Genomic DNA, 25,825 nt, shown 5'->3' on the forward strand with positions numbered 1-25,825 from the left:
AAAGCCCACACTCATCTCTGGAGGTGGTCGTGGCCAGGCCTGCACTGGAGTCCCTGGCGCGTACCCTCCTGGGTCCTGGGCCCTGTGGGCCTCACACCCTCCAGAGTGTTAGCACCAGTGCTTTGCTGCTGTGGCCTGGGCAAATTGCGGGATTCCCCAGGCACCCTGGAGGGCTCCACCCACCATATTCCTCAAGATGTGGGCAGCCCTGGGGTTCCCTTGCCACACAGGCCACAGGAAGCATCCATGCACACCTGTCTGCACCCCTTGCAGATGGATTTGTGCAGCAGGAGCTGGAGATGGGTCGTCCCAGAAGCCGGGGGCAAGCAGGCCTCACCCCCCCACCTGTCCCGAGTGAATGGCTGGTCGAGGCCCCTGCACTCCTTCCAGGTGGTGGCCTGGGCCACATTCCTCATCTTGGCTGTTGCCAACTTTGGCATCTTCATTCCCTTCCTGCCACATAACTGGAAGTACGTTGCCTACGGTGTATCCTTTACTGTGGGAGCAGCACCTGCTGTCCCAGGGAGGCTCCCAAGGGGCCCTCCCCAAGCTGGCTCGGGGTCAGGCCATGCCTGCTGGTTCCCCTTGCTACTCTGTCCTCACTGCTCCGTCCTCGGCTCTGAGTCATCCCCAGGTGCATCACCCTGCCCTCTGATCCCACTCCCCCTGTTCACCCCAGACAGCCACCATGGCCACAGCGCCTGATGCCCACATCTGTTCCCTGTGTGGCTCACTGGCTCTGAGTCCTAACTAAAAGCATAGGCATGTCTGCCGCTTGGCCACCCTTGGTTTGGGGAGAGCACTCTCGGTGGCCAGGGGCGGAGGGGTCCCGGGGTGGGGCCAAGGACGGGAAGGAATCACATGGCCAGAGCATCCATGCAGGCACACATGGGCACAGTCCCACAGCAGCCATGCCCGTGTTCACACACACAGGTACTTCCTCGCATCCGAACAGCCCATCTGGCTCAGAGAGTGAAGGGTTTGGTCTCAGGGTCCACTCACATGTCCACAGTGGGCTGGATCCAACTGGTTGGGTGGGGGAGCCATGCCGGGGGCCAAGGCGGTGTTTTTATAACACTGATTATAATGGTGGCCCGCCTTCAGCTGTTCATCATTGTGCTTTCCTGTTTGGTCCCTCTGGTAATACAGGAGCCTGTGGTGGTTGGGGCGGACCTGGCAGAGAGAAAGCCTGCCGGCTGCTGGGACTCACAACACAGGCCATGGTGCAGGATGCGTGGAGGTGCTGTGCTCCGCCCCCAGCCGCCCAGGTGTCGCCCACCATGCCCCTCTTCACGCCTTACAGTGTGGGTGGCGGATCTCAGTTCCACCAGCGTGTCCGTGTCTGGGGGCCACAGCTGCGGACCCCACCAGTGTACCTAGGCATCCGCCATGGCCTGATGGGCATGCCCACTGCCTCCCCTGCGCCCGGTGGCCCCTGACCTGGTGGTCCCCCTGCAGGGCCCTCAGAGTGCCTGGTCCCCAGGAGCAGAGCAGGGGAACATGGGTCCTGTGTGCCCCGGGCCCAGCAGCCCCTCCTGCCATCTGGTGGTCTGACGGGGTGTGAGGCAGGGCCCAACGCACTTGTGCTTTCACTGCCGACAGGATGGGTAGGAATACCCATCTTAAAGGCAGCCTATCTTAAAATTTCTCCAGTGGTCCTCAAAACATGGGAGTAATTTACCCAGAATCCAGTCACAGTTCACACCTTGCATGTGGTGTTGGGTCTCCCACTCTGGCCCAGCGCTGTGTCCACGGGTGCCCTGGTCTGTGCACCACCCCCATAGCGGGGCCAGCCTGCAGGTAGGCCTTCCCATTGGAGCCCCCTCTGGCTGGGGCTTGTTGGGGGGGAGTCTCTGTTTGCCACTCCTCCTGTGTGCTCAGCTCACATAGAGGCTGTGCATAGGGCAAGGTGGCAGCCGCTGGAGCAGAGCAGTGGAAGCCAGCAGGTGCGGGTGGGCTCCCCTGTCTCTGCTGCCCCTCCTTGTCTGTATTCTAATGTGTGCCCCTGACTGGGGTCTGCTCACGTGCTGCGTTACAAGCCCTCATCCTCATGGTCCCTCGACTGACCAGAGCTCAGCCTGTTTGGGGGTGTTTTTGAGCTGCCCTGTGTATTTTGTTCAGGGGGCACGCTGGCACTCACCTGCTCTGGGGCCCACAGGTCGATTCCTGCTGGCTTCACGGACGTCCAGGACTCAGGCTGCCCTGGGACAGCAGGCGACCCTTGGGCCTGGGGACTTCCCTCAGGCCTCACTGCCGCCTGGGCCCTGCACTCTGGCCACCGGGGGGCGCCAGTGTCCTGCCACGCTTGCAGGGACCTCTGGGCCCCACAGAGAAGGGCACCTCAGGAAGACATTGCTCAGGAGGCGGGTCCATGGGTTTCTGGCTGACCCTCAGAGTCTGAGCCTCCCCCGCCATCCTGCAACGGGAAGCAGGCTGACCCCCAGCCCATAGCGTCCACTGTGCAGAGGGACCAGTGTCTGATGTGACGGGACTTAGTCCGAGGGGCTGTGGCTGTGGCCAGGGTGCAAAAGCCCCTGTTGCACTGCTATGACAGTGCTGGCAACATCTCACTCTGATTCCAGGGGCTGGGGTGAGGCAGACGCGGGGGGGGGGGGGGGGGGCTGGCTCTGGGGGCGCCTCACCTCTTCCTGCTGAAGAACCGGAAGGACGGGAGGGCGTGTGTCCTGGGCTGGCGGGTGTCCTGGGCTGGCGCCATTGCCTGTTTACCAAACACAGATTGTTGCTAGGGGACCAGGCCTCTGCTAACTGAGAGCCAGACCTCCTACCCTGTTGCTTTCCCTCTTTGTCGTTCATGGGAACCTGAGATCCTCTTGAGATAAATGAGAGCGGGAATTTGGTGTGGTACCCACTCCGTGACACTGGGGGCTCAGCGAATGGTCTTCTGGTCCATATTTCTGTGGGTGACCTGGGCTGTGAGGGCCCCCCTGAACCTGCCTGAGTGCTGGCTGGGCGGTGTTAGGTCAGACAAACTGCTGGGCTGTGTTCTTGCTTGGGCGGCTCCATGCCCCAGGGTGCCTCTTCATTCCTGGGGGATGGGGGACTCATCCCAGGGGCGGCCTGGCCAGGACACCTGAAGCATGGGGAGATCTAGGGAAATTGGCCACAGGCAGCTCCATGTGCCTGGCCCATCAGGCTCAGGTCACATGCCTTAGGTACCTGCACATCGAGGGTTGGAGTGCCAGCCATGCTGTCCCCACAGTCTCCCCGGTGGTCTCCTATGAGCCAAGTGTAGCCATGGGGGCAGAGGGCTTCAACCACACATCCAGGCCCAGCCTTACCTGCTGCCCACCTGTGCTCCTTCTCATGTTTCCTCCCATGCTCCCTCCGGGGCTCCCTGTTGTACTCCTGCCCAGGCTCCCTCTCATGCACCCTCCCGTACTCCCTCCCAGGCTCCTTCCCAGGCTCCCTCCTGTGCTACTTCCCAGGCTCCCTCCCCAGCTCCCTCCCAGGCTCCCTCCGATTCTCCTGGCTCTGCTCCCTCCTGGACACCCTCCTGGGTCCCTCCTGACCTCCCTCTTGTGCTCTCTCGTGCTCCCTCCCAGGCTCTCTCTCATGCTCCCTCCTGTGCTCCCTCCTGGTCACCCGCCCATCCAGTTCTGTTGCAGGCAGAGAAAGGGGCTGCCCTGGGGCTGGGGCGTGGTTTCACTTCCTGCTGCATCTTATTGCCCTGGACCTGCTGCTCAGGATGCACTCCTATTGCCCCGGTAACCACACAAACAGCACCATGCGTCTGGCCAGCGCCTCAGGCTTTGGGGAGCAGGTGCAGGGGGACTGGCCTGCCAGTGTTGCGTTGTTGTCTCTTGCTGTGGTAGTGAAGCCGTGCCTGGCCCTAACCGCCCGCCTGCCGCCCCATACCCTGCATGGAGCAGGGTCTTGATGTCACTGCATCTTCTCTATGGCCCGAGGGATCTGGTCAGTTCCTTCCCCCTGCAGGTCTCCCAAGGTGTGGCTCAGCCGCGTCATCTGCCCCTGGCCTGGGTGCCAGCCTTCCCGGCTGACTGTCTTGGCCCTCAGCTCATTCTTGCCTGCCCTCTGTACAGCCAGGTCTCCCCAGCAGGGCTGGCTCCCCAGCCTCTGAGCCCACATCCTAGGTCTGCACTGTCCCTGGAGGCGAGAGGACGAGGGACCATAATCAGCTCTGGCCAGAAACAGCCTCTCCCTCAGGCTTTTGGCGCATCATGGACATTTCTTACGAGGAGCTCATGGAGGGAGGGGCACGCCTGCCAACTCCAGGCCAGGCCAAGGCTGAGTGTTGTTGCGAAGTGCGCAGCAGACCCCGGATCACAACAGTGACAGAGCCGAGAGGGACCCCAAGGGGGGCTTCCCACAGCCCCTGCTCAGGAACCCCACCCCATAAAACCACTGCAGAGTCCTGAGCACCCGGCTGCTCATTTCCCCGCCACACCCTGGAGCCCTCCAGGGAAGCGGGGCAGGGCTGACAGGGAGGCGGCCTCCACCTCCTCTGTTTGGTTTCCATGGGGACGGCATGTTGGTCCTGAGGTGGAGGAGGAGGAGAGGGTGCAATCCCCGGGCCTGGTTTTACCCTGGGTGCTGCGGAGGGAGTGGGTGCTGGAAAGCTGGAGGGGCCAGGGGCAGGGAGACATGAGGGCAGATGGAGGCAGACCGGGTGCCTCACACAACGCCCTCCCTCCCCTTCACTTCTTGATGATATGCCTGCCTCCTACCCCACATGTGCTGTGGGAGCCTCCCGAAGAGCCCCGACACCACCTTCAGCACCCGGCATGTCACACACCCCTCACGGCACTCTTGGGCTGTCAGCAGGCACCTCCGCGGCCCCCTTCCAATGGGAGAGCCTGTCTCCTGTGTGGGGCTCCCTTGGTGCCAGGCTCACAGCTCCCATGGCACTGACCGGCGGCCGCCTTGAGTGGGCACCTTCGCTGTGTTGTTCCTTGACACTCCCTCCTCAGGTGACTGGTGGGCTCTTCTTTCTCCACTTCCTGGTCCACTTGATTACAGTTTCCATCGACCCAGCTGAAGCTAACGTCCGTCTCAAGAACTACTCTGAGCCTATGCCAACCTTTGACCAGTCCAAACACACACATGTGATCCAGAACCAGTACTGCCACCTGTGTGAGCTCACCCTGTGAGTGCCCTGGGTGTGGAGGCAGGCGGCATTGGGCGGGGGGAGCTGATCCCTCTGTGGCCTGCCACCCTGGGGGACCACACAGGGGTGGGGCCGCCCAGGGCCACCCTGTGTCCAGGCGGCTGACCAGCACCACTGTCCTCAGACATACAGGGCTCCTCCCCGGTCTAGCCACCCCCATCAGACCTCTACCCGGGCTGGTCGAGGCCCTGGGGTCTCCACCCAGTGGGCAGCCTGGAAGGGAGGCCACAGCTCAGGGTGGATCTGAGGCCTAGCACCATGTGGATGCCCCAGGTGGGCAGGGCTCTGACCCAGCTTCCTCCTGCAGGTGCTGCCACAGACCCCCTCCTGATCTGAATTCTTCCTTTCAGGAGCGAGAAAGCCAAACACTGTAGCGCCTGCAACAAGTGCATCTCTGGCTTTGACCACCACTGCAAATGGCTGAACAACTGTGTGGGCAGCAGGAATTACTGGTGAGGGGCTGGGGGGCTGATGGGGGTCTTGGGGAGTGGGTAGGGGGGAGACCCAGGTGTGGCGGAAGGGTGAAGAGGTGGGGGACCTCCTGGGTGAGGGTGGGGGCCCCAGGCAGTTGGGGGGTCACGTCCTATCTCCAGCATGGTGGTGTTTCATGTCCCTCTGTTCTCCTGTGGCTCTGAAACCTGTGACGTTGGCAGGGGCATGGACCCAGCTGCCTGGTCATTGACCCGCTGGCCTGGGCCCAGCCTCCTCCTTCCAGTGAGGCCGTCCAAGAGTATGTGGACCGAGGCTGCTGTAGGACCAGTGTCCAGGCCCGGATGGGCTCAGATGTAGGGCCCATGAGCATCACTAGGACCCCATGTGCTGGAGCCTGGGCTCTGAGTGGCCAGGAAAGGCTGCAGCCCCTCAGCTCACACTGGCCTTCGCTGACTATACATGCCATCCTGCAGCTGATGTGCCGAGGGAAGACCATGTCAGGAGGGAGCCACTTGTTCAGGCCTGGGGAGCACTGCTGCTTTGAGCAGAAGGAAATACAGAGCTCTCATAGTTAGAAAAACCCAATCAGCATCAGGTGACAGGGGCTGCCTGGAAGTCCCCGTCCTGCTTCCTCCCTAGGAAGAGGAGCCCAGGGCCAGCCAGTGTGGGGTGGCTCTCCTCTCCCCCTGGACGCACCTCCTTCAGGCCTTGCTGCCATGCGCTGGTCACCTTGAGGTCCAGTCAGCCGTTACAGGTGTGCAGCCCTGCCACTGAGGAGGACTAAGTGGACTGGGTCCCATGGCACACAGGTGGAGCTCAGAGGTCCTGACAGTGGGCCCTAGGCCCAGCAGTCAGAGGGAGCTCCCAGCGGGGACGAGAAGACCCTGGACCATGGAGGAGCCCCGGAGCCCCCCTGGCATCTGCTGGGCAGGGTCAGCAGGAAGGAACAGGTGCCTGACATACAGCGTAGGGGGTACTAAGAATGAGCACAGGGCCACCATCCCTGCACATCTGCCCAGATTCCTGTCCCTGCAATCATCCAGCAGAGAAAGCAAGAGGGAGTGACTGCATTTACAAGACAATTTGTCAAAAAAAAGTGATCAAAGCATAGTAAGCCCTGAGAGAAGCCAGGTCTTCACAGAGAAAGTGCTAGATGAGGTGCTGAGGTGCCACAGACCCAGGGGTCAGAGAGGGAGGCAATGTTTCATGTCCTGAATGTTGGCTGGACAGGCTTGGTGCCCTGCCTATTGGAAGGGCCTGTCAGGGCAGGACAGGACAGCTGAGGGGCTTCCAATGCCTAGAGGGGCTCTCTGGAAACCAAAGCCAGGTACAGGGCCAGGCTTGAGGACACAGGGCACTGGGCCTGTGCAGGACCATGCAGGAGACATACCTGGGGAACCAGGGATAGCCCTCAAGACAGCTACTCTCTGGGACCCTAGGGCCCCACTCCACAGCCACCTGACCCTGCAGGAACGTGCACATTTTAGCTCTCCACCTAAAGACATATGTAAAGAACCCTCAAGAAGTTCTGGAAAAGGGATGCCTGGGTGGCTCAGCAGTTAAGCGCGTCTGCCTTTGGCTCAGGGCCTGATCCTGGAGACCTGGGGTCGAGTCCCACATCAGGGCTCCCTGCATGGGGCCTGCTTCTACCTCTGCCTGCGTCTCTGCCTCTCTCTCTCCGTCTCTCATGAATAAATAAATAAAATCTTTTTAAAAAAGTTCTGAAAAAGATAATGGAATCCGCTAAATTTCAGATGAAGAGACAATACTGGGATTGAAAATGTTAAAGGAGTAGTTCCCTTCCCTGTCCCAAGAGCAGAAAGCCCAGGGGAAGACGTTGCAGTGGGAGCATATTCCAAGAACTGCTACCCACAGCTTATTTTCTGGATGGATCAGTTATTCTCTGGGTCTCTGAGTACATGCAGGGGGGCAGGACTGATTCTGGTCTAATGTCGAAGCACAGGACGTCATCGTGCACAGCAGTGTGCGCAGCCCCAGGGAGGGTGTGTGGAGATGGCCACCTGTGAGCTGCACAGGGCCAGGTCCCTGTTACAGCACACCCCTGGCCTCCCCAACCTAACCCGGCTTCGGTGCCCTGATGGAAGGCCAGCACCAGGAGCCCCCACCATGTGTCCACACCCAATTCTATTCAGTGGCAGCAGTCACGACCACAACCCGAGGCTAAGAGCCACAAGGGCTCATTTTCCACAGTTCTGTGACCGGGCGGGGGCCCCAGGTGAGCAGCAGCCGGGATGTGGGGGACTGTGTACCCTACTTGGCCCAGAGTGTCTGCGTCCCTACCTGTGGCCCAGGGTGGCTCCTCCTCACCAGCTGGAGGGGGTCAAAGGGGAACACGTTTGGAAGCCATGAGATACAGAAACCACTGGTGCCGTCAGGGTGGCCTCAAACCAGCAGCGGCCCCTGGAGAACTCAAAAGGGGCTCCCAGGATAGGAGATGGGAAGAAGGCTGGGTCTTGGGTCCAGGTCGCCAGGCCCTGAGCCCAGCTCTGCCTCTGCCTCTCCTGCAGGTACTTCTTCTGCTCCGTGGCCTCCGCCTTGGCCGGTGTGGTCTGCCTGACAGCCATCCTGCTCTATATCTTCATCCAGTTCTTCATCAACCCAGCAGAGCTCCGCACGCACCCCTACTACAAAAGTACGCACTGGCTTCTCTGTGGTGTTGCTTCCCTTCGGGTCACTAGCAAGCGGTAGCCTGTCCCTCCGGCTGCCTTTGGGGTAAAAGCCTTCCTTCTGGGGAGCATCAGCCTGGCCTGCCCCCCAGCTAGGTGAGCAGTGGGGCTGGCAGGTGGGCAGCAGCCTCCCAGGCACCAGGAGGAGGGGTTCAGGGCCTGTGGGCACCAGCTGCTGAGGCCATGCTCCCAGGTAGCGCCAGGCACTGGAGGGGGCCCCTCACCCAGTCATCCTGGAGTTAGCCTTGGTGGGGTGGGAGGACAGGGCTGCTTGGGGATGGCTTCTGGGTGATGTGTGGCTGCGGGCCTCTGCTGAGTGGGTCCAGGACCTGGCCTTGAGAGCAGACGTGGGATTGGATGTGGCCTCAGAGGTATGTCCTGATCTCACCCCCAGACCTTATTTGGGAAAGGGTCTTTAAAGACATGATTAGGGATCCTGAAATGATCATAGATTACCAGGGAGTGTGTGTGAGGGGTGTTGCATCCATTGAGAACATCCCTATAAGAGACCTGAGGGACACAGCCACAAGCCCAGGGGTGCCTGGGCCCTGCTACACCCTGACTTCTAGGCTCCATGTCTGTTTAAACCACCCAGACTGTGGCCATTGGTCAGAGCAGCCCAGACACCGATGCTGGGAGGACCTCAAGTGGAGTACCTTTTGTGTCTGTCCTGAGTGTTCAGAGACCACAGCCCTTGGGGTGCAGAGCAACGCTGCCTGTCTCAGCCCAGGCCTCTCTCCAGAGCATGTCATCACAGCCCAGCACAAAGAGCAGGAGAATGGAGGCACTTGTGGCCCACCTCAGAACATTCCAGGGACTGCTACCCCGCCCGGGCTCCAACATCTCAGCAAGGCCCTGTGTCGGGCTCCAGAGCAGGTCTGGACAGTGCCCTGCTCCCAGGAAAGTGAGCCGCCAGCTACTACAGGGCCAGTGAGAGGATGCGGTGGTGGGACTGAGCCCCCACATCTCCCTTCTCCCTCTGCCATCTAACCAGAGCCCAGTTGCACTGCCCTTCTTCCTGGGGGGTGCGATGCCTGTGCACCTTTACCACTGGCCCACACAGCACCTGGCATGGAGGAGCCCTCGTGGCACAGACTGTCTGACCTGCATCTGCTCCAGAACACATCCTGGTTATTTCTGTGGTAAAAGGGATCAGTGGGGGTCTCAGCCAGACCAGGCCCCACTCAGCAAAAGAGCCGCCCATGCTTTGCACACAGCCAGCTGGAAGCCTCCACCTGCGATGCTCCCTGACAGTCTCTACACGTAGCCTGAGCCAGGGGGGCTAGCCGTGCCGGCAGCCTCCAGAACAGTCAAGGGTGGGTGCAGCCCTTCCCATTACATGGCCTCCCAAGGTCCTTACACACTCCAAATGTGGCTTGCAGCTGTGAGCGGGGACCTCAGCACACCCAAGTGCCCGCGCTGCACCTCTGCACATTTCTTCATGGCCTCCACACTGATGTGTAGCGCGGGGTCGCAGGGCATGGTGACCGCCTGGAGCCCACCAGCCTCTGTGGCCACAGCAGGTACAGAGAGGCCAAGTGACCCTGGCTTCTCTCTGGGACTTGCTGGCCCTGCAGCCATAGTGGGACCAGCTACACATGAATACCTGATGACTGAGGCGATCTCCTGGGTTTGCTGCTTCAGAAGATTCCACAGGGCTGCTTAACCACCAGTTCCCTGGGACACTTTGCTGTCATTGGTGGGAATTCATCAAAACAGCACCAGCTAAGGGGACAGCGTGGGGTTGACCACCCCACGGTCCAGCCAGCCCCCCACCCCCACGGTGTTGCAGCCCCTGAGGCCAGCAGCCACCTTTTGGGGCGCTACATAAGGGACTGGAGTCAAGCACCTTCTAGAGTGAAATGAGGGCATTTCAGCCGGAATTCCATCTCATGGGCCTGCTTGCAGATTCCTCAGTTTGGAAGTTATCAGCAGCCTTTGGCACACAGAGGACTGTGTTCTGGAGATGCCCCGAGGCGCTGGCTACAGCTCTGTAGTTCTCTGTGAGAGTGGCTGGTTGAGAATGGGGAAGGGCTAGGGCCAGGCAGCGGGCCAGGCTCTGGGTCCTGGACACTTAGTTATCCTCTTCCAGACCCATAAGTGGGATTGTTGGGGGTGGGTGTGGCTGCACTTAGGTAAGGTAAGGCACATCCCGGGGCAAGGAAGAGGGAGGGGCTCCCTTGGGCTGGTTTCCTTCTCACACTGCTGAGCCATGTCCTGAGGGGAGGTGCAGCCGCCGTGCCCCTGGTGATGGACAAGTGGGTGTCTGCCCTGCCTCCACAGAGATCTCCAACAAGAACACCTGGCTGCTGTTCCTCCCACTTTTCCCTGTAAAGACGAAGATCCCGGTGGTCCTCGGCATTGGGGTGCTAGTGCTGCTGTTAGATGTCATCAGCCTCCTACTGCTTGGGCACCTGCTTATCTTCCATCTCTACCTAAGTATGTGTCTGAGCCCCTACTCCAGTCAGGCCCCCATGCATTCGCTTGTGTCCCAAGTCAGAAGACCGCTCAGCTGGCCCCTGCCAGAAACAAGCACAAGACAAATCACAAGGCCGGAAGAGACACCCCTTGAGGGGCAGCAGGGCTCGTTCTGTTCTGAGACATCTGAAACACGAGAAGGATTTTAGGATTTTAAGAGTGAGTTTGAATGTTCAGAAATGAAGGAGCAGAATCTGAGGCAGGAACAGGGCACCTTGAAAAAAGATCAGGGGATTTAGGGAGGCACTAAATCCAAACAATGAAAAAAGTAAAGCAGTGATGGGTATCTGCCGACCAAACTCACCACAGGGAGCCTGGCGGTTTTCTGGTGTCCTCACAGCATCGTGTGCCACGGGCTCTGCCTGGGCACAGGGAGGGCAGGGTTCTCCCCATGAAGCCCTTCCTTGAACGTACGTGACTCTCTGTGGCCTCTGCGTGGGAGAAGGTGGCACCAGTGGGCCCTCCCAGCTGATAGAGAGTATCCTCATCCTCAGCAGAGCCAGACAGGACCAGCCTTGTGTAGCTCAGTTGTGGAAGTGATGCCCCATCACCTTTTCTGCAAGCTGCTGTATCAGCCTGCTCTCCAGGGGAGGGGACTCCACTAATGCCCTGAGGTGGGGGGAACTGCTGGGGGACACATCAGAAACTCCCAGCAGTTGGATGTTCCATTTCCAAGCTTGGGAAAAGGATATCCAGATGGGTCTGCAGCATGTGAGCAGGAGTGGGAGCGTTGGTGAGGGAAAGATCTCCCGGGAAGACACAGAGATGTGGGAGTGCCAGCAGCAGGGGTGGGGAAAGCCACCTTCACAAGTGGGAGCGAAAGCATCCTGAAGGACAGTGGCCCCCAGCTTCTGTAACGCTGGAGGGAACATGGTGGACACTTAGTGTACCCTGAGCTCTGGCTTCACTTCCTCAGCTGCATTTCCTCTTGTTACTCTCAGATGAAATTCAAGACAAGTGTGAGCTCTGGGAGACAGTGTGTTCTGACCATCTGATGGTGATGGTGGCTGTGCAAATCCATGCAAAAGAAGGAGGGTTTCCACTAGCATGTAACCAAGTGCAAGTTTATACCCTGAGACACAGGTTCTGAAGGGGTGTGAGGAGCCAGGTGGTGTTAACTGAGAAAGAGAAGCCAAAGCAAACAAAAACAAAAGCACTTGTACAAAGCACCCAGGAAGGGAAAAAAAAATAATAAATTAAAAAAAAAAAAAAGCACCCAGGAAGGGGATGGGCTCTGTTCCACAGGAGCTCTCTCCACCTGGGGAGCAGCCTCTGAGGGCTCCACGGGGGTGTGTGGAGCGGTCCGTCCTCTGTCTGCTCCTCGAGCTGCAAATAGGCTTTGGTGGGTGGCCCTTCTCACTTTCCAGAAATAATAAGCAGCCATCTGTCTTCATGTCTGTTGGTTTTAGGGAAAGAGAAATGGGAAGTTAGGCACCTCCACTGAAGCACATGGCTGCAACAGGCACAGAACCCATTTTGTGAATAGTGCTGTCTACCAGTAAACCTAGGCCTCAGAAGGTTCCTCCAGCGGCCTGGGGTGTTCCTGCCATGATGCTGGAGCTAGTGTCCCAGCCCAGCAGAGCTGGGCACAGCCCTCAGCATCACTCCATATTGACTCTGCAGGCCTGGGAGGCAGGCAGGACAGCTGCTCCTAGGGTTGGGATCCAGCAGGCCCTAGGGGTGTGAGGAGCTGCTGTCTGCTGCCCACAGGCCAGAGGGGCTCTGGACTGGCCATCCAACAGTCCCCCAGGGCTCCAGCTTAGGAGGCAGCTCCCAGCACCCTAGATGGGGGAGCCCTGGACGGCTGGGTTGTGGCACATGGGCCACTCTGCCTACTTGCATAATTGTAACTGCCTGTTTCCTCCTCTGTCCTCTCTAGTGGCCAAGAAGTTGAGCACATTTGACTACATGACACAGCGCCGCCACCGAAAGACTCCAGCAAGAGCTTTATCAGAAAAGAAAGAGCTGTCCTTCCCAATAGGATCCCCACAGGTACGGGGTGTCTTGCTACTTCACTATTCATATTATGTAGGCCTGAGACAATGCCAGGGTCAGCTTGCAGCTGGGACTTGTGTTGGCACAATCCTCTGATTCTGTATGTGTGAGTGGGTGAGTGTGCATGGTGAGTGATGCAGTGCGTATGTGTGATTTATCTATGTTTAGAGATGCAGTGTATGTTTGTGTGTGGTGGTGTGTGAGTGTGCATGGTGTGTGTGGTTGTGTCTGTGATGCAGTGTATGTTTGTGTGTGTGTTTAGTGTGTGTGTTGCATGTGTGTTATACCATCTCTGCACTCACTATGTACAGAACCAAGCCAGGGGGGGCGACTCCTGGCAGGGCTGACGTCATTTAGGGCCACATATTTCTGCAGCTGCCTCTCATCAAAATGAAAAACATTTGCTTTTCAAAAGGTCACCATTAAGAAAATGAAAATAAAAGCCACAGGCAGAAATGAAATACTTGTAAATCATATATTGTGTCCAGAGTATACAAAGAACTTTCAAAATTCAGTTATAAGAAAAATGACCCACCACCTTAATTTTTTAAATGGGCAAAAAATTTGAACCAGCTGTTCACCAAGGAAGGTCTATGGGTGACAAAACGGTCAACATCATTTACCATTAAGAAAAAACAAATGAGGGATCCCTGGGTGGCGCAGTGGTTTAGCGCCTGCCTTTGGCCCAGGGCGCGATCCTGGAGACCCGGGATCGAATCCCACGTCGGGCTCCCGGTGCATGGAGCCTGCTTCTCCCTCTGCCTATGTCTCTGCCTCTCTCTCTCTCTCTCTGTGACTATCATAAATAAAAAAAAAAAAAAAAGAAAAAACAAATGAAAACCACAAGATCCATTACACATGTTAGAATGACTATAATCAAAAGGAAAAACAATACCAAGTGTCGGCGAAGCTGTAGAGAAGGAAGTCTCCTATGTTGCTAGTGGGGACAGCAAATTATATCACTTTGATAAGCAGCTTAGGAATTTTCTTTAAAAAGTAAAATCTATTCTTTCCATTTAAGTCAGCGATCCCACTCTTAAGTTTCTTACCTGATAGAAGAGAAAACGTGAGTATTGTGGAACAAGGGTGCTACCACCCCCCCAGTGAGGTCATTCCCTGGGACCCAGGAGACTCAGAACTACTACTCAGAATTAACTAATAAGTGGCTTGAATTTTGTAGAAGAATAAGCTCACAGTCTAATTTTTTTCACTTTATGAATTTTTATTGCCCACAGAAAGCAGACGATCCGAGTTCTTCTGCACATGGGTAAGTCTGGAAGCTTACTAGAGTGGTTTTATTTCATTATTTTTAAAAAGATGTTATGTACTTATTCATGGGAGACAGAGAGGCAGAGACACAGGCCGAGGCCGAAGCAGGCGCCCTGCGGGGAGCCGGACGCGGGACTGGACCCCGGGACCCCGGGACCCCGCCCCGCGCCCCCCTCCCCCCGCCCGGCGCTGAACCGCTGAGCCCCGCGGGGGGCCCCTAGGGTGGTTTGACCTGTTTGAGAAATACTATACGCGCATAACGTATTGCTTTAAAAAGTCGTCTTTCCTCCAAAATTCTACAAACATCCTCCATATTCCTTGCTATTTTCCCTCTTTTCATTCACTGTCCTCGCATTTCGACTTCCAAGCGACCTGAACTGTCTGCCCAGGGCGACGGGGCGACGGGGCGAAGGTCACGTAGCTACCGCGGGCGCGGCTCCCCCCAGGACGCCCTGCGCCCTGCTCCCCGGGGAGACCCTCTTCCGGCCGCGCCCGACGCGTCCGGCGGGGAAGCCCCTTTATAAAATCTTCATTGCCCTGGACAATTCCTTCACGATTCAAGTTTCCGGGAAACCTTTAAAATCGCTTTGCGCAGCTCCGAGAGACGCGGAGCGCCCGTGGCGGTGCACGGGCATCCCCTGGACGCGGGAGGCCTCGAAGCCCCCAGGTCACCGCCCCGGAAGTCGGTCTCCTCCGACGGAGCGGGCCGGAAGCGCCGCCGCACGCTCCCAGGTGTGCGCGGAAGTTCGGCTCTCGCGGAAACCTGCAGTGGGCGGGCTCCGCGTTCCGGCGGACCGGGGCTGGGACGGGGCCCGGGACGGGGGCCGGGACGGGGGCCGGGACGGGGGCCGGGACGGGGGCTGGGACGGGGCCGGGCAGCTCCCCGCCAGACGCCCCGCGGGAAAGCGTCTTCCCCCGGACCACCCGCTCGGTCCCTCGGCGTTGTTTCCACACGCCCGGTGGCGACGCTGCTGTGAAAACCGGCTCCTTCGGAGTTTCACTTGAAGCATCGCCTCACTGTGGTCCTTTAGGCACGACCTGAGCACATCCCCTCCGCGGTCCAGCCTGGGGGCGAGCCGCCGCCGGAAACAACCGACACTAAACCCGGCGTCGGGCGGGGCGGGCGGGGCGGAGGCTGCGGACCCGGGGGAGTCCGGGTGCGGGACGGGCGGGGGCTGCGGACCCGGGGAGTCCAGGTGCGTGCGCGCGGGGCGGGGCTGGGGTCCTGCAGTGCCGCCCCCCCCCCCCACCGCCCTCCCACTTGCTGCAGTCGCTCCTGGCGCTCTGAGTAGTGACACCAAGTACCATTTTAATAATCATTTGTGAGTTATACACACAATGCTTCGTTTTTATAAAATTATAATTGTGTAATTTCTTAAAAGCCCTTTTAATAATTCCATATACCATGAACACTGTTAAAAGAAATATGATTTTTAAAAAAGATTTTATTTATTTATTTATTCATGAGAGCACGAGAGAGAGGCAGAGACACAGGCAGAGGGAGAAGCAGGCTCCATGCAGGGAGCCCCACGTGGGACTTGAGCCTGGGTCTCCAGGATCACAACCTGGGCTGAAGGTGGTGCTAAACCGCTGAGCTCCCGGGCTGCCCAAGAAATATGATTTTTAAGAATAGAAGCTATTGTTTTTGGGATGAACCATATTCCTCAGTTCTGGAATATTATTTTTATTTTCAGCCTAATGTTCACTTCTTCAAAAGAAAACGAGCTCACCTTCCTGGTTGAAGTGGGTTGTTGTGTGAGAAGTGTCATACAAACCTCTGGGTGACAGCAGCAGTTTGAAGCAGTGGTGTTTCTTTATTGCAGAAGTGTCCCCAAGGGGTCCTGATAGCCTGAGAGGACACTGCTTGGACACTTACAGCCTTGTACCTTAGACAAAGCCTGCTGTAGCAAGCAGAATATCAGTTCCTAGATATCAAGGGATGTGTTTAAATCATGTGACATGATGCCAATCCAAATAAGAAAAATTAACTCTGTAAGTGTGGGTGGAGTGAGATAACATTAATTACGGGTAGGTTTCTGTGCAGGACTTTTTTTTTTAAGATTTTATTTATTTATTCATGAGAGACACACATAGAGAGAGGCAGACACGCAGGCAGAGAGAGAGAAGCAGGCTCCACACAGGGAACTCAACGTGGGACTCAATCCCAGGTCTCCAGGATCGGGCCCTGGGCTGAAGGCAGCACTAAACCACAAGGCCACCCGGGCTGCCCCATGTGTAGGACTTTTTAAAGTGCTTCTCTCTAATGGTAGTCATCAGACCAGTTTCCTGGGAGTATTTCTTCTGGATTGTTTCTCTGTGGAAGGATAATCACATGTATTAAAGACAGTTCTTGCCTAATTCTATAGCTGTTGTACTTGGCTAATGTCCACCAACTGACTTCTATAATTTTCTATTGCTACATGGCAAATTCTCACCAATTTAGTGGCTTAAAACCAGACTCATTATCTCAGAGTGTCCCAAGCCTGGGTGAGTTCAGCGGGGTCCCTGCCTAGGGCCTCTCAAGGCAGCAGCCCCAGTTCACAGGTCAGCTGACGTTTCTGGAGGGAATGGAGAGGAATCTGCTTCTAGGCAGATTCAGAATGCTGACAGAGTTGTCCCATTCTCACACTTCCCACCTTGCCCCTCCGTCTCTAAGTTGGTAATGGTGAGTCCTCTTGTCATACTTCAGATTTCCTGGATTTCCTCCTCTTTCTCATTTCTCATTTGTGAAAGGTTCATATGATTGTACTGGACCTACTTGGGAAATCAAGGACAATCCTCCTGCATTCATTGCCTAGAGCTGCTGCTAGAAATGAGTGTGGAGTGGTACGGCCATGGGTTCCGAGGCCCATCACCTGGTCCATTTGTGAGTGAGCCGTGCTGTGCCCACGGGCTTGTGGATGCAGTGGTCCAGGGTAGGGCACTGCAGTAGGAAGAGTGCCTCTGTGGCCTCCCGTTGGCGAGCTGGTGGAGACCTTTAGCCCTGGAGAGCTCTGGCAGGGTGTCTACCGTTGTGCAGTCCAAGCAGGAGAGCTGCTGGCTCTGAGAGTCCACAGACGAGGGCATCGCCATAAAGGCGAGCATGTGGCGCTTCGCAGCCCTCAGTGGCACGCTCCGAGCTCACTGCCCAAAGCAGGCTCCTTCTTTGCTGATGGGAGTCTCTCCTTCCTTCTGCCCCGTCCCTACAGAGAGAAGCACAAGGAGCCGCAGCCACCGCCGAAGTATCCAAGTCTGTGCTCCACCACTACCATGTACTCAGAGAACTCCTTGCTGCTGAAGGTGAGCACAGAGCCACAGGGCACGTGTGTGCGATCTAGGAGGAGAGCCGCATGAAGGGTCTCCGGCTCCCCCAGGAGTGAGGACAGAAGGTGGTGCTTGGAATTCCTTGAGTGACGGGTCTGAGACATTAACCTGGTCCCCAGGGATGCTACTTATATGGGAACAAAGGTGGGGAAGGGACTAGAAGAAACAGTGAGGGATAGAAAATATCCTTAGCTGTGGGGCTTGTATTGTGTGTGTGTGTGTGTGTGTGTGTGTGCAAGAGGGAGGGAGGGGGAGGGGGGATGCAGCACAAACATGGGTTTACTACAACGGAAACGATATGTGTGCTTTGGTGAAAGAGACAGATGTGTGCACTCAGCAGGTTTTGAGGGGCACCAGAAAATAAAGTGATGACTGGATGATCATCTGGTAAAAAAAATATGTACAGTGAACTTTTAACAACGATAGAACCCAGATGTCGCTATTTGGGTGTTATTGTACAATCCTTACAACTTTTCTGCATGATGGCAATTCTTGTTTAAAAATGCTAGGAACTAAGTCTTAGGAAACAGGTGTGGAGTAAGAAGTGTCTGTGTGTGTGTGTGTGTGTCTGTGTGTGTCCTTCACAGGCCAATAGGGCTGCTTCCTTCTGGACCCACTCATTTTTGCAGCGTCTGGGAGTTTCCGGTGCCGTATTTTAAAGCAGGGTTTGTGACTTTTCTGACGTTGAAGGTCACAGGGGACCTTAGGTTTTCTGTGGGAGGAGTTTCATCCCAGCAGAGCCCCTGCAGGACAGCAGAGGGAGAGCTCCTAGTACTAACTTACCAGGAGGAAGAGGCCACCCCCCCACCCCCACCCACTTGTAACAGTGATACTGTTAGCAAAGTCATTTTCCTTCCTGACACACCTACTAGATGTTTGGAGACACTTTCGTGGAGACTGTCATGCCTCCCGCCCATACCTACTCCCCGGGCTCCGTCACTAAAGATGACCCTCATTCCAAGGCGCGAGCAGGTGTTTCTTTGCTGCCCTGAACCCAGGTGACCCCGTGTTCCTGTTTGCCTGGGATAGTCCCATTTGACACCTGCTGCCAGCCCCGACCATGTGGCTGCCACTGTGACAGACACTTTTCCTTGATCATGATGTTAAATCCTGCTACACTTTCTCCCAGACGCAGCTATGTTTTTTCCACTTGGTGTCCAACAGGAAGAATAAGGCCAAGCTTACCTCCTAAATGCACATAATATTTAAGCCTCTGAAAGCTGATCCCTTGTCCTATCCCACCCCTGGCAGGACAAATTCTTGTCAGTATTGAAGAATATAGAATACCAGATATGCACAATGACTTCTTAATGCAAAAACGGTAACATCATAGGCTTGGATCTCTTCAATGTTTCTATACTTAAAACGTCTCAAGGTTGAAACATGCTTTTTTAAGAAAGGGAGTTACCATTCAACTTAGCTGACATGAATGACCAAAACCGAGTCAAAAAGAGAGGGATGCCTGGGTGGCTCAATGGTTGAGCAGCTGCCTTTGGCTCAGGGTGTGATCCTGGGATCCGGGATCAAGTCTCACATCGGGCTCCTTGCATGGAGCCTGCTTCTCTCTTTGCCTATGTCTCTGCTTCTCTCTCTCTCTCTTTCTATGTCTCTCATAAGTAAATAAAATCTTTTAATAAATAAATAAATAAATAAATAAATAAATAAATAAATAAATAAAATCTTAAAAAAAAGAAATAGAAAATTCAAATAGACACATAGCAAACAAAGATAATCACTAACTTAAATTTCCCACAAAGATCCCAGGGCCCAATGGTTTTGTTGATAAATTCCATCTGATATTTTAAGAAGAAAATACAAGCAGTTATGCACATCCTTTCAGAAAAAGAAGGAAGGAGCACATCCTAGCTCACTCTGTGGAGTCAGTGTGCGACACCAACACCAGACAATGTCATCCCAAAGAGGAATAGCATGAGCTGATGCTATACATAAATATAGATGCAAATACCATTAACAAAATATTAGCACACCAAATGTAGTTACAGAGAAGCAGGATTATACATAGTGACTAAGTGAGGTTTATTTTAGGAATGCAAGGTAACACTCGAAAATAATGTAATAAGCATCTTAATAAAACAACATTAAACCAGAAACTGGTTAATCAGAAAAAGCATTTGACATGAGAACACATCCATATATGACAAAAACAATTCCACAACCCAGGGGATGGGGAGCACCCTTAATCTGATAAAAGAGCACCTGATGAAACTTGTAACTAATTCACACTTATTTTTTTTAAAGATTTTATGTATTTATTCGTGAGAGACACACAGAGAGAGGCAGAGACACAGGCAGGGGGAGAAGTAGGCTCCCTGCCGGGAGTCTGATGTGGGACTTGATCCCAGGACCCCAGGATCACGCCCTGAGCCAAAGGCAGATGCTCCACCACTGAGCAACCCAGGTGCTCCTAACTCACACTTAATTCATACTGAATACTTCCCCCTTGAGACTGGGACAGAGCTAAGAATGCCCACTTCAAACTTCTATTTGACAGTTTACTATAGTTCTGGCCAGTGCAACACAGCAAGAAATATAAAGACATAGATTTGAAAATCAAACTGTATTTTTTTGTGTGCAAGATTTAATAAAAAAGCAAACAAAAATAGGAATGTTCAAACTGTATTTATTTGCAGGAAACATGCTTATAACAAATCTGCAAAAAAATAATCTATAGAAATAATAAGGTAGCTCAATAAGGTGGTGGGATACAAAATCAATATAAAAACCTCAATTATATTTCTTTATGCTAGCAATGAGGAACCTGAAAATGATATTAAGAAAACTATTCCATTTGCAATAGCATTGAAAATAATAAAATAATAAAACAAGTGCCAAATATGTATACTTAAAGCTGCAAACTACTGGTGAAAGAAATTGAACACAATCTAAATAAATGGAGAGATTTAGAATACTCATGGACTGCAGCACAAAATATTGTCATGATAGAAAATTTCCCCTAAATTAATCTGCAGACTTACATGATCCTTACTGGATTTCCAGCAAGATTTTTTTTTTTTAAGGAAATAGCAAGCCAATCCTAAAATATATATAGAAATTCAGAGCACCTAGAATGGCTAGAGTGGCCAAAATAATTTAGAAAAAGAAGAAGCAACTTGGAGGGCTTACACAATCTGCCTTAAAAATTTATGACCAAGCTACAGTAATCAGGACCGTGTGGGACTAGCATGGGGATAGACATACAGATCAGCGGGGTAGAGTAGAAACTTCAGAAATAAAGCCTGAGCAGTGGATGTTTCACAGAGGTGCCAGAGCAAATCAATGGGGGAGAAATGGGAGTATTTTTAACAAATGGTGCTGAAACAATTGGATAACCATAGCAAAAAAGGGGGAGGGGGACTTAATACCCTACCTCACATCATACACAAATATAACTCAAAATCAATCATAGGTGAATTTAAGAGCTAAACTATAACACTTTAGAAAGAAAACAGAACAAGATCTTTGTGACCTTGAGTTAGGCAAAGTTTTCTTTAATATGACACCAAAGCACTATTAAAGGGAAAAAAAAGAAAAATTGGACTCCATAAAAGATAAAGCATTTGCTCTTCAAAAGTCACCATCACAAACATAGAAAATATAAGTCACAGGCTGGAATAAATATTTGCAAGCCATGTACTTATATTCAGAATTTATAAACAACTCTAACAACTTCATAAGGTAAAACATAGCCCAATGTTTAAAAAATAGGGAAGAGATTTTAATAAACTTTATCAAACAGGATAATCGGGGTGGCAGAGAAACACCTGAAAAGGTGTTCAGCCTCATTCACCAATGGGGAAATGCGAATTAAGCGCAGTCAGGGAGCCCTTCGCAGCAGTGGGCACCTGGGCTGCGGGCCAGAAGTAACGGAATTTAAAGTGATGCCACTTGGGAAAGCAGTTTGGCAGTTTCCTGACAACTTCACTGTACTCTCCTCATTTGCTGCCACGCTCACTCCCCGCTCCTGCCAGAGAGGGTTGGGCACGAGGGGAGCAGGAGTGGGAGGAGGCGGCTGTCCCACCCAGGATGCCTTCCTGCCACGGCTCCATCTCTGAGACACGCTCACTTGACACGAATAATGGACTTGATTTTCCGAAAGAATAACCTGAGTACCAACTCTTTCTTCTTTTTCATTTTCACTGATGCGGGACATGGAGGAGAACCTGAGTTCATCCGCAGAGAGGTAGGTTGCCCACTTGCCAGCCTGTTTGATCTGCTTGCTCTTCCTGACTCACATTACTTATATTATTAAATAGTGTGTAACATTATTTCACTCAATAGTAACACAGCGCTCACACATCTTTTTCACTTGCCTTACTTGGGAAAACCCCCTCCCTCACTGCAGCTAATATCTGAACGAATGTGCAAAAATCCACACTCATTGATCGTCTAAGTCAGAGAACAGGGGGTGGGAAGTTGAGTCGAACCTCCTCCTCATGACCTCTGATAAGACCTGGTTATTTTCGAGCACCAGTCCTCCTTGCCTTGAGTCAGTGTGCAGTGTAGACGGGGACAACCCGTCCCTGGGGCACTGCATGCATGCACACGAGGCGTGCACCACTGTGTCCCCTGCAAGGTCAGGGAGGCAGAAAGTGGCCAGTGGTGAAGTTCACCATCCAGGGTGAGTGTCTCCACATTGAAACTGCAGCTGTGAAAAGGCATCGCGAGGCAAGACAGGTGCTCACAGGACGGCCAGCATCTCCCTTTGCTCTGGCCGCCATCACAGAGGGCCACCGAGGAGGCAGCTGGCTACAGACATGGTGGTCCCACTGTTCTGCAGGCTGGAGCCTGAAATCAGGGTGTTGGCAAAGTCATGGAGCCATCATGGCCTCTCTTCTTGGAGTGTAGATGGTGACTTCCTCTTCATGTCCCTGCACATTCCCTATTTTATCCCTTTCTAGCAAGAATGATTGAAAAATTAAGGAACCAGATCATAAATTTCCATCTTAAATTTTGTCTCAGGATGGCGCACCAGTGAGTATTCATATAGAAACTTTGGAGCTTAGAAACACTGCCCATGTGTGGATGGAAATCCTTCCTTCCTCCGCCTGCCCGTGTCCTCGCTGGCACTCTGGCTGCCGGCTTTCAAGTGTCCCGCACATCATTTCCGTGCATCACGCACTTAACGTCCTCTTGTCTACAGTGACAAGCCCATTTACAGCTCTTCAGGAGCCTGCTTTTAAAACCCCATGTGTTGTGAAGCTTGTTCTGTTAAAGAAAGTGGCCTGTATTCAGACTTCATCTGGAGGGTGTACCCTGTTTCTCATCAGGATCTTGTCATTTGCAACACGGTCTCGGGTTAGTGTTTAATATGTGAGGACCTAGGTCAGCCCCCGAGTCCCGTGGATGTGGCGACCACAAGTCAGGGGCAGCCGTTTTCCATGATGGGAAGTGTTCGTTGGGTGACTAGGGCTGGACGTGCCCACAGCCTCCAGGTCACTCCCGTCTAGCAGGCCAGACTCGTGTCTGGAGACCAGGGTTTGTCTCAACCTCTTGACGCTCACAGCAGTGTGTGTGTAAAAGGCGGAGGTGCCTGTGCAGTCAGAGGATGGGATTGTGGGCTGGCCGTAATCACCATCTGGGCCAGCCATTGGACCACCTCGACTGCATGCCTGGCAGAGCACGCTCCACGATGGCTCTACAGAAACTACCAGACAGGGTGGAACGTGACAGGGGAAGGGACCACACGTGTGAAGCCAGAGCTCCACGCCGCCGCCCCTCGCCAGGTGCCCATCCTCCGTAGTTGCACCGCAGAGGGGCTCCCGACGCCATCACCCTCTCACAGTCTCCAGCCAGTGAAACGGGCCTCTCTGCCCCATGGGACAGTGCCCAGTGTGTGGCCAGGGGTGCGTTCATTTCGGGAGAATGCACCTGTAGGCTCAGCTGAGATACTGATAGAAGTTGTGTGTTCTCATGCTGTCACCTTCAGCCTGTGGGTCAGCGACGGCGGGCTGACTGCATCATTCTCCCCCTGGTCTGTGTGGAAAGAAGCCAATGACATAGCAGACCCTCTGGGTAACTGTGCATCATCCTGTCGTGGTGGTGGAGGTCCAGGCAGCAGAGTCCCTCACTGGGTGGCTCACATGGCAGAGACAGGTTCTGTCACAGTCTGGAGGCTGAAAGGGCGACAGCAAGGACCTTGTCTTGTGCAGCCGCTGGGGGGCCCCGGGGCCCATGGCCTGTGGCCACACCCCTCCAGCCTCAGCGGAGGCTCCCACTGCATCTCTGTGCTCTAGCGTCTTGTAAGGATCCCAGTCCCTGGACTGAGGGCTGGCCTCGGCCCTGGGGTGACGCTGTCCGACTGCATCTGAAAGTCCCCCACTGACAACAGTATGAGCTCATGGGTGGACACTGCTCGGCCCACGTCCACAGTTGCATTTACTTGAGTGACCCACGAGCTCTGTCTCTGACCCATACCACGACTTGTGGTAGTTCCTACAGATCTCGTTCTTCCTTCCCCTCAACCCCCTCCTGACCCCAGGGGGCACACAGCACCACCCACCCCTGCTGCTTCTGCAGCCCCTCCCCTCAGGTGCTCCTCAACCCCCCTTCCCCCCGCCCCTTCTCTGGCATCTCCCCCTGCGCAAGGGATAGAGGGGCTGAAGAAGAAAGGGAAATTGCAGGAAGGAGCCACAATGCTGCTATGGCCTGTGGCTTTAGTAGCCGTCTGCATTCCCTGCCTTGCTGACATGTGTCTCCCCTTCCTCCTGCCCCATCCTGTCAGAGTGAAGCCTAAGGAGCTCCTGCTGCCAGACCTGCACTCACGTCAGGCCTGCTCCACCACCACAGTCTCAGAGAACTCGTGGCTAAAGGTAGGTGAGAGGCAGCTGTGCATAAGCCTCAAATACAAAGGTGAGAGCCGACCTAGGGTCTAAGCCTCCCCCCAGGAACCCAGGGTAGGGCAGTATTTGGAATTACTTGTTTGGCTGGTTTAAAGCATTTATAGTGTTCCTAGGGATTCGGCTCAAACAGGGACAACGGTGGGAGGGGAACGCAAGGGAAATAAGATGAACGACACAGACATTGTAAGCAGCGAGGTGGGTGGATGAGCAGAGAAGATAGAAGAATGGGTGTTGTCACGGGAACAGATACATCACAGGTGTGCTTGGATGACGTGTGTGGGCATCCGCAGCCAGCACTCCAGCGGGTTCCTGGCAGGATTCTCTGGCATGTCCCCCAGGGTCTCAGCAGCCCACCTCCTGTCTCAGTGGAAGGGCTCCCCTATTCATCCCCCAGGTCAGTGGGGAAGAAGGACGCACCCAGTCCACTGTGCCATTACACAGCCTGAGCTCAGAGTTCCATGTTGGGGATGCTGGTGGCTGGTCTTCAGTGGGGACTGGTTGTGACAGGCCGAGTCACAGCTTAAACCATGGCCAACACAATATGGCATGACTCCCCCTGCCAGTCCACTGCTGTGTGACACATATAGACCTTACATACATGGAAACCAGGGTGGCACTCAATCCCAGGTACAAGTGGTGGTGGTTACAGCATCCACTGGTACCCGACCCCTGTCGTCTCCTCTTGGGTGGTGGCTGCCATACAGCTTCTTCTGAATGACAGGAAGGATGGATCTAGAGAAACAAAGACATGATGATCATGCAGGTGTTGACCGGGTGTCCCACCTGGTTGTAGTGTGTGTCCAGGTGAATGTACTCAAGCCTTCTCCAGCATGTGGCTGAAGCTCATCTCTAGAACGTGTGGTAGAGCAGTCTCAGGACCCTTCATTCCCATCCTGTCTCAAGAATCCAAATCAGCCGTGACCATTCATTGCCACTCTGCTGGACACTTGTCATCCATCATCATGTTTAATCCCTCTATGGATTATCTGAGACAGATCGTCATTCCCACTTTGATGGCTAAGATTAAATAAGGCTGAGCTCACCTCTGAAGTGTGGGCAGAGCTTTGAGACCTCAATGGCTCAAACCCTCCCTACTTCACGACCAGGACACATTCTCTTCTGCTTTCAAAACCGTAAATACCAAATAAGCATATATGGTTTTCTAATGCAGCAGAAGTAATAGCATGGGTTTGGGTCTCTTGAACTTTTCTATATTTGACTTAAAACTTTCAAAGTTGAAAAATGCATTCTTACTTAAGAAAGGTAGTTACCTTACCAGTCAATTTACACAAATTAGCAAACCCAACTCAATAAAAAATAGAAAATCCCTAGCCCTGGTGGCTACACTGTTGAATTCTACTGAATTAAAAAAAAAATAACTACAGCTGTACACATGTTCTCTCAGTAAACAGAGAGAAAACCTGTTCTGTGAGGCCAGTTTCAACCTGATACCGAAGCCAGACAGTGTCATCACAAGAAAATACCATGAAGCAAGATCCTTCAAGAAAATACAGAAACAATTGACTAAGTGGTAGCAAACCAAATCCAGCAACACACAGGATTAAATACCATGGCTGTGTGAAGACCAATTGACCTCATATTAAATATTAACAGTAAAGGACAATAATAATATAATGATGTCAATTCAGAAAAAG

General features: G+C 54.0%; 1 protein-coding gene and 1 long non-coding RNA gene across 7 annotated transcripts in view; one reads left to right on the forward strand and one right to left on the reverse strand.

Moving 5' to 3' along the window:
* Positions 1-273: 273 nt before the first annotated feature.
* Positions 274-25,825, forward strand: part of LOC609445 (palmitoyltransferase ZDHHC11) — a 47,881-nt gene continuing 22,329 nt past the window's right edge. For 3 of the 6 annotated variants that reach the window (XM_038583371.1, XM_038583372.1, XM_038583373.1), the window contains exons 1-10: positions 274-486; positions 4,950-5,125; positions 5,497-5,598; positions 8,107-8,231; positions 10,549-10,704; positions 12,623-12,735; positions 13,974-14,005; positions 17,196-17,286; positions 21,471-21,511; positions 24,053-24,140. In XM_038583371.1, the coding sequence (XP_038439299.1) occupies positions 274-486; positions 4,950-5,125; positions 5,497-5,598; positions 8,107-8,231; positions 10,549-10,704; positions 12,623-12,735; positions 13,974-14,005; positions 17,196-17,286; positions 21,471-21,511; positions 24,053-24,140 (1,137 nt within the window). Of the gene's footprint in view, positions 487-4,949; positions 5,126-5,496; positions 5,599-8,106; positions 8,232-10,548; positions 10,705-12,622; positions 12,736-13,973; positions 14,006-17,195; positions 17,287-21,470; positions 21,512-24,052; positions 24,141-25,575; positions 25,775-25,825 lie in introns of those variants that run through there. The other 3 variants (XM_038583376.1, XM_038583374.1, XM_038583375.1) reach the window with 3 other exon arrangements.
* LOC102152910 lies at positions 1,016-3,422 on the reverse strand. The gene is made up of 3 exons (XR_005383720.1): positions 3,300-3,422; positions 2,643-2,719; positions 1,016-1,173 (listed from the first exon to the last, which is right to left on the reverse strand). It is a non-coding gene; the product is annotated as an uncharacterized LOC102152910 (long non-coding RNA).

This window comes from Canis lupus, chromosome 34 (genome assembly GCF_011100685.1).
Source record: "Canis lupus familiaris isolate Mischka breed German Shepherd chromosome 34, alternate assembly UU_Cfam_GSD_1.0, whole genome shotgun sequence".
Taxonomy (NCBI): Eukaryota; Metazoa; Chordata; class Mammalia; order Carnivora; family Canidae; genus Canis; species Canis lupus.